At 49.3% G+C, this 7586-nt stretch overlaps 1 protein-coding gene across 2 annotated transcripts in view; it reads left to right on the top strand.

Annotated features, from left to right (window-relative positions):
• The first annotated feature begins 255 nt into the window (after positions 1–255).
• Positions 256–7586, top strand: part of LOC119285791 (protein ABERRANT POLLEN TRANSMISSION 1-like) — a 39537-nt gene continuing 32206 nt past the window's right edge. Inside the window, exons 1-7 of one of the 2 annotated variants that reach the window (XM_037565120.1) lie at positions 256–626; positions 722–833; positions 955–1251; positions 1333–1598; positions 2349–2556; positions 3253–3426; positions 3505–3582. In XM_037565120.1, coding sequence (XP_037421017.1) covers positions 478–626; positions 722–833; positions 955–1251; positions 1333–1598; positions 2349–2556; positions 3253–3426; positions 3505–3582 — 1284 coding nt within the window. In that variant the 5' untranslated portion in view covers positions 256–477. Of the gene's footprint in view, positions 627–721; positions 834–954; positions 1252–1332; positions 1599–2348; positions 2557–3252; positions 3427–3504; positions 3583–7586 lie in introns of those variants that run through there. The other variant, XM_037565121.1, reaches the window with a different exon arrangement.

Consider the following 7586-nt stretch of genomic DNA (forward strand, 5'->3'; position numbering starts at 1 on the left):
TACAGCCCACGAGGGGAGACGTTCTCGTCAACTACGAAGACATTCGTGGCGAGTTCATTAACCTCAAGATGATATGTCGGCTCAGTCTTTAGGAGGTGCTCATAGGTAGGGCGTGCGTGCATGCGTTCGTGAGACGAGTGTACGTGCGTGTGTATAAGGGTCTTGTGTTTCAAAAAAAAAGAAGGGTTTTTTGGTTAAGATGAAGAAGACGTGCGTGTGTATAACGGTGGCTTTTCTTCGGTTCTTCCCGTTCCCTCTCCTCTGCTTGTTCCGGAAATGGCGCACCACCTCCTCTCCACTCCTCCTCTCCACCACTACTTTACTTTGCGATCCCTCCACTCCGCCTTCTCCTTCCCCCCGTCGATCGGATCCAATCCACCGCGACATACGCACGGCCAATCCCACCCCATCCCACCCCACGGAGAATTCCCAGTTTGATGCGGCCACGCGACGGTGGTGAATGCAGCAGCAGCGGCGATGATGCTCGGCCTCGTGCAGCTGCTGGTGGGGTTCGTCGTCTCCTGGGAGGCCCTCGAGTTCGTCCTCCGCTACGGCCTCCTCCTCTCCACCCTCAAGCTCCTACTCCTTGCCGCCTTGGCCGCCACGGCCTCGTGTATCGCCCTCCTGTATGCCCTTTGGCTCTTCTCTCTTGCACTTGCTCTTCACTTTTCTTGGGATTTTTCTCTTGTATAATGTCTAACAAACAAACAAACAAACGCAGCTTGTTTGCCAAGGCTCTGGCATGGGTGCTCCGTCGCATGGCGAAACTCTCCATCGGCTGCCGCTCCTATGGTTTCAATTATCTCAGGGGCATCACCATTAACTCTCCTAAAGTATGCATCTCCCTGCCCTGCCCTGCCTTGCCCTGCCCTGCTTCATCATTACTGTAGTAAGTAGTACAGTAGTATTTTATTACTTGCTCATCACAACCAGTGCCAATCCTTCTTTTTGCAGGGACCGCTCCAGTCCATCTCTGTCGGTGAAATTAGACTCGGCCTGCGCAAGCCACTCACCCAGCTGGGGCTCACCATACTAACTCAAGGCCCAGTCCTGCAACTGCGAATTTCTGAATTGCACATTGTGCTCAGGCAACCCGCCAAATCTGCAAACGAAAAGAAACCTGCCCCGCGCAAGCCAACCTCAGCCTCATCGCCCAAACCAAAAGAAAATTCCAAAGGCCAAGCAAAATGGAGGCTTATAACAAATGTTGCCAGCCTTTTATCACTTTCTCTAGTGGACCTCAGGCTCAAGGTACCTCCCTCCCTTCCTCCCTCTGTCAATTTTTTTAGTGATATTACTTTTGACGGAAAACTTGTCATTTTCTTACTGTAGACTCCAAAAGCTGCTCTTGGCATCAAGGACTTTAAGATTGATTTATCTAAATCTGGAGCACTGCATCCAGTTCTTAATGTTCAAATACACCTGATACCTTTATTTCTACAAGCGTTAGAGATAGATGGCACGGAAAATGATTCTTCATCACCATTTAACAAATTGGATTGGTGGGTGAGTGGACAATACCCTTCAGCTATGGACACTACTGACTGCAGCTCTTTCTTGCTTGAGGATATAGCACTCTCGTGTGAGCTTCATCAGAGGTAACCCCTCAAGGGGATGCTTTGCAAACACTCTCGACACTGTATGGTCATTTTAGTAGGAAACTAGTCATTGATGGCTAGTATCTCAGGTGTTTTGATTGAGAAGTAGTAGCTGTTGGCGATTAACTGATTACTATTTTCATCACATGTCTCCGCACACAATTGATTGCTATTTGATGTACCTTTTTAATGCTTCTTACTGCAACATAACCATAATGCACTCATGTGAACCATAGGAGTCACAAATATAATCTCGGAAACCACCTTCTGCGATTCAACTTTTGCCTGTAATACTCTGCGGTAGATAAGGCGGTTTTATCTATCCGTAAGTTACTTCCTGCACCCCCAGAACTTATTGATAAGCCTAAAAGAAAATGTATTTTCAGTCTACTTTTGTTCAATGAAGTTCAGGATAATCAATTATCATAAGGCTAACAATCAGGGTCATATAACAATTGTTCTATGCCTATGTGAAGCTTAAATTGCCACCCTAGCTGTTTTGATCATATTCGGGGGACCCATTCGATTACAGAAACTGCATGTGTTGCATCATTCGTTGTTGTGAAAGAGCAAAAACTTAACTATTGTTTGTTAAGAGTGTATATGTGTGGTAGTGTGATGTCAATACCAGATTGAGTTGGCTTGCTTTAGCTCATCTCCTGCACTCCTATATATTGGCCCATTCAGCCTGAATACATGTGATCCACTTGAGTAGTTTGCAGTTGTAACATTATTTATAACACTCTTTAGGGATAAAAGAATTAGAGTCAAGAATTTGGATCTGATGTCTGGTCCAATTGTTGTGAACCTGGAAGAAAAACTATTCACCAAGAAGCCCTCTACTTCTACTGTTGCTGATCAGAAGGATGAATCTACTGTGGATAATAAATCAGCTGCCAAACCCGAGGGGAGCAAGCTTTTGTCATTGAATAAGAAGACCGATTTGATTCCTGAAAAGGTTGTATTTATTTCCAGCAGTACCACTGATATTTACCATTGTTTGTTATATATGGGCATTGTCTTTCTCCATATATAGTTCTATGTTTTCTAGCTTCTTCTTGTGACATTATTAAACAAGACCCGCATAGGCCACTTTTGTCCACCAAATGGATGAGACCATAATATTCTTAGTTATATTCACTTAGCTCCGCAACACACCAATATTTTTGTAGGCTAGATAATTCAAATTCCTGATGAATGCACAACCAGGCTAAGATGTGTTATTCTTTATGTTTTTCAGTTACCTAACTACTGTTCTCCACTTGTAATATTTTAGCATGGAAAAACAATGCTCTGCCTCTTAATACATTTAACTATGACTCTTTGATTGAAAACATGCTAGTACTCTAAGAAGTGTCCAAAACAAATATCATGAGCTGATATGATATAACATGTACTCCCTCTGTAAAGAAACATAAGAGCGTTTAGATGATCTAAATGCTCTTATATTTCTTTACGGAGGGAGTAACACATGTACTGTAGTTTATAACAATTGTATACTCCAGGTGCAATTTCAAATATTTATTGTTGGCATCACCTCTGCATCTTCTACAGCTCTTTGTTTTGCCATTTGAAATTGTTACATGTTACATTTTTTTTAATGTAAGTTGGTTGCCGGGTTACCATTCACTAAAATGTAGTTGTTCTTTGGAAGGTTAGCTTCAATATGTCCAAGCTAGATCTGAAGTTTTTGCCAAAGGACCATGGCCTCTCGATCAACAACGAATTTGGTAGCATTTCTGTGAGACTTATGAAGTCACAGCCTCAGAATGACTTAGGGGTGGCTCCAACACACCTTTGGTTGGAAACTGACGTGACAGATATTCATGTATGTTTCCGTGTTCTCCTATGAGTGATCTAGTTTTTTCAACTTAGATTACGTTATGATGATTATTTGTTTCTTCAGCTTCTGATGGATGGTTCTACGTCTGTATTAGAGGTTGTGAAAATTGCAACTGTTGTTTCAGCTAATATTCCCACTCAGGTCAGTTTAGTTTGCTTGCAGTGTAAATTTGTACTGCTGTTGGTCTAATGATTTCTCAAGAAATTTCTGCCGGCTTCAACTCGATCTTTACTGTAAATTGCTGCATTTGTTGGAAAACACTTCACTTATGAACCAATAGATTTACAGTTCTTTCATAATTTTGGGTTGATTAGGTCTCTGTGCAAACAAAAGTAACATCTGTATTAACTATGGAATAAAACTATCATTACACTAGTTGTATTTTCCAGTGATGTGGTACAGCCATATCCACTTCTTTTGAAATCTCTGTCTGAGGTATTGCTTTGAGATCATTAATTAGAATACATAGGTGGATTTTTTTTCGTGAATATGCAAAATTGTGTATCATTCCATTGATAGGTAGGAGAGAACAACAGCGTATAGGTTACAGGGGGTAACACCTCTCGACATACGCATGGCTAGACGTAGAGGGGAGTTACAGGAGCAGAACACGGGAATGCTCAGCCCAAAGGATCAAGGCGGCATGAAACTAGCTATATACTTCACTCCAGCAGTGGCCCAGGCGCGCGCGTCATCCTTGATGGCCTGAAGCAGCAGGTGGGTGGAGGGGGTGGCATTGTCAAAGATGCAGGCGTTACGATGGCGCCAGATGGACCAGGCAGATAGCAGCACAAGGGAGGACAAACCCTTGCGCATAGCAGCAGGCGCAGTCGTGACGACAGCCGCCCACCAGTTGAGGAAGCAAGTCTGGGGGTCTTGGGGTGGGTGGATAGGGGCACGACACCAGGCAAAGATCTCATGCAAGATGATCTTGGAGAATGGGCAATGGATGAACAAGTGATCAATGGTCTCCAACTCCTGATCGCAAAGCACACATAGATCGTTGTGTGGCAGGCCATGGCGCGCGAGCCGGGCGGCCGTCCAGCAGCGGTCCAGGCCAGCCAGCCAAGCGAAGAACCGTATGCATAAAGGAGCCCACGTGCGCCAGGTGAGCCTCCAGTGTGGCGCGGTCGTCGAGCCGATGAACATGGCGTGGTAGCAAGACCTCGCAGATTAAATTCCGGAGTCCGTCCAGTGCCATCTAAGGGAATCAGGGTTGGGGGAGAGGGTGATCTGTTGCAAGGTACACAAGAGCTCGACATACTGCACCATGGCCACGGGTCCCATGGCACCCAGAATGTCCTGAATCCAAGACCTGTCGTGCAGCCCCTGGGCAACAGTTCTCGTCCTCATGCGGCGTTTGGGGACCAGAGCAAGCACAGCCGGAGCAAGGTCAGCGATGGATTGGCCCCTATCCATCGGTCCGCCCAAAACAAGCAAGAGTTGCCGTCCCCGAGGGTCCACGGGGTGGACGCGTCGAAGATGGCCTGAACCTCGGCGTCGAACGAGAGTGAAGATGCTTCCATGGCCTAGAGTTGTCCGTGGCCTTGAGCGCCAACGTGCGTGAAGGGCGATGCCTGTGCGCTGCAAGTCCCGGATACCCAATCCGCCAAACTCCAGTGGCCGGCAAACTTTGCGCCAACTGACCAGGCAGCCTCCACCAGAGGGATCATTATTGCCATGACAAAGGAAGTCGCGCATAATGCGGTTGATCTTCTTATGGATAGTAGGTCGAATGGCGATGGCCATGAGCAGGTGCGTTGGCATCACGGCGAGCACGTGCCAAACGAAGGCCAATCTCTCCCCTCGCGAAAGAAGGGAGGCGCTCCACCAGAGGCAATAAGCGCTGCCGCGGAGACTTTCCGGATTGAGAGGGGGATGCCAAGATAGGTGATCGGAAAGTGCGTGATCGGGAAAGACAGTGCTCTCTCGATCTGCTCAGCCTGCGCTGTTGTGCACTGGATCGGCGTGGCTGAGCACTTCAAGAAGTTCGTGTGGAGGCTGGAGGCAGACCCGAAGACCCGAAGCAGCTCCTGAACAACCTGGAGCTCATAAGGATCTAGGTGGCAAAAGATGACCACGTCGTCAGCATAGAGGGAAATACTCAAGGCCATCCGTCGCTCGGTGAGGCGTCGAAGGACGCCTGTCCTGACAGCATCCTGGAGTAGCGAGTTGAGCGCATCAATAACCAAGGTGAAGAGCATGGGGGAGACTGGGTCGCCTTGCCGGAGGCCTTTCTCGTGGCAGATGGGAGGGCCGGGGTTTCCATTAACCAGGATGCGCGTCTTAGCGGTAGAGAGCAGGATCGAAATCCACTCGCACCACCGCGGACCAAGCCAAGATGACGGAGGATCTAGAGAAGAATAGGCCACGAGACGGAGTCGAACGCACGCACGATGTCGAGCTTGAGCAGCACGTGCGGGACCTTCAAGTTATGCAGTTTTCGGGCGGTCTGCTGGACGAGGATGAAATTATCATGGATACTGCGTCCCGTGATGAAAGCACTCTGATTGGTGGACACCATCGTGCCAAGGTGAGGGGCAAGACGAAGCGACAAAACCTTGGCGAAGAGCTTGGCCAAGAGGTGGATAAGGCTGATCGGTCTGTAGTCCGCGAGTGAGGCGGCATCGGGCTTCTTCGAGAGGAGGGTAATGGGAGCCTCGTTAAGCTTTTGAAACCCCATGCGATTTTGATGGTAAAGCTTATCGAACACGTCACCTATGTCCTTGATGATATCATAGCACGCACAGAGGAACTCCGAGGTGAAGCCATCGGGCCCCCAGCGCCTTCCCGGACGGGAGTTTCTTGGCCGCCTCCCAAATCTCGGCCTCGGAGAAAGGGACCTCCGGCGCCGATAGATCGAAGCGGCGATCGTCAAAAGCCTCAAAGGCCAATGTAGAGTGCCGTGTGTCCGCCATGCTAAGTATGCCAGCGAAGTGATGGAACACAGCCTCGGCCATTCCAACCTCGTCAGGGACCAGGTCGTCGCCAACACGCAGCTGCAGAATGTGGTTCTTTTGATGGCGGTGGGAAGCATGGATCTTGAGGAATGTCGAGTTGGTGTCCCCGTTGCGGAGCCAAGAAAGGTGGACACGTTGCCGGGCAATTGAACGCTCAAGCGAGGTGAGTCCGAGGTACTTGAGCTTTAGATTCTTGCGCAACCAAGCCTCCAACAGGGAGAGGGGTCGGGAGTCCTGCGCCACGTCCAGGCGAGCGATAAGCTCCCGCGCGACCAGAAGCTGGAGGGACACCTGGCCGATGCGTCATGCAGTCCAACTTTGGAGGTGGCAGGCCGTGTACTTCAGGCGCTGGTATAGGCAGCGGAAGGGGTCCGGATCGGGCGGCTCGGCATGCCAGTTAGCGGCAACAACATCATGGAAGCCATCAATCTTAATCGAAATCCGCTCAAATTGAAATCGTTTGTGGTTGCCGGGGTGCTGAGTACAATCCACCAGAAGCGGCGCGTGATCAGAGATCACGGTGGCAAGGCATCGGAGAAGACAGTGTGGCTGGCTGGCCTCCCGACTAGGCATGCAGAGGACCCTGTCGTTGCGGACGAGGGTGGGGTTGTCCTGCTCATTAGACCAAGTATATCTACAACCATGGAGGTAGATGTCATGAAACTCCATGTCGGCGACGAAGCGACGGAAACGGTTCCTGGAGCGGTGATGCAAGCGTCTATTATTCTTATCGACTGAGGAAAGGATCATGTTGAAGTCGCCTCCAACAATCCAGGGGCCTGCACAAGTGAGCCAAAAGCTGTGCAGTTCAGCGAGGAACTCCACCTTGGCGTCATCGTCCTGAGGGCCACATACGGCAGTGAGCCACCAATGCTGCCCACCAGCGAGCGAGGTAACTAGGGCGGACACATGGTAGTCGCCGATCTCTGGCCTAGAGAGGGTGATCTCGGAGCGTCGCCAAGCGACTAGGATGCCGCCGCGTGTCCCAGATGCGGGAAGGAAGAAGTCCCCGAACAGGGGCCAAGGATCTTAGAGACGATAGTGAGGGTGACCACAGCAAGCTTAGTCTCACTCAAGTAGACAATCATGGGGGACACAGATGAGATCATGGAACAAACGGCCGTGCGCCTGGGCCTCGAGTTCAGCCCACGCACGTTCCAGAACACAAATTTGAGATTACAATCC

The sequence above is a fragment of the Triticum dicoccoides genome, chromosome 4A (genome assembly GCF_002162155.2).
Source record: "Triticum dicoccoides isolate Atlit2015 ecotype Zavitan chromosome 4A, WEW_v2.0, whole genome shotgun sequence".
NCBI classification, from domain to species: domain Eukaryota; kingdom Viridiplantae; phylum Streptophyta; class Magnoliopsida; order Poales; family Poaceae; genus Triticum; species Triticum dicoccoides.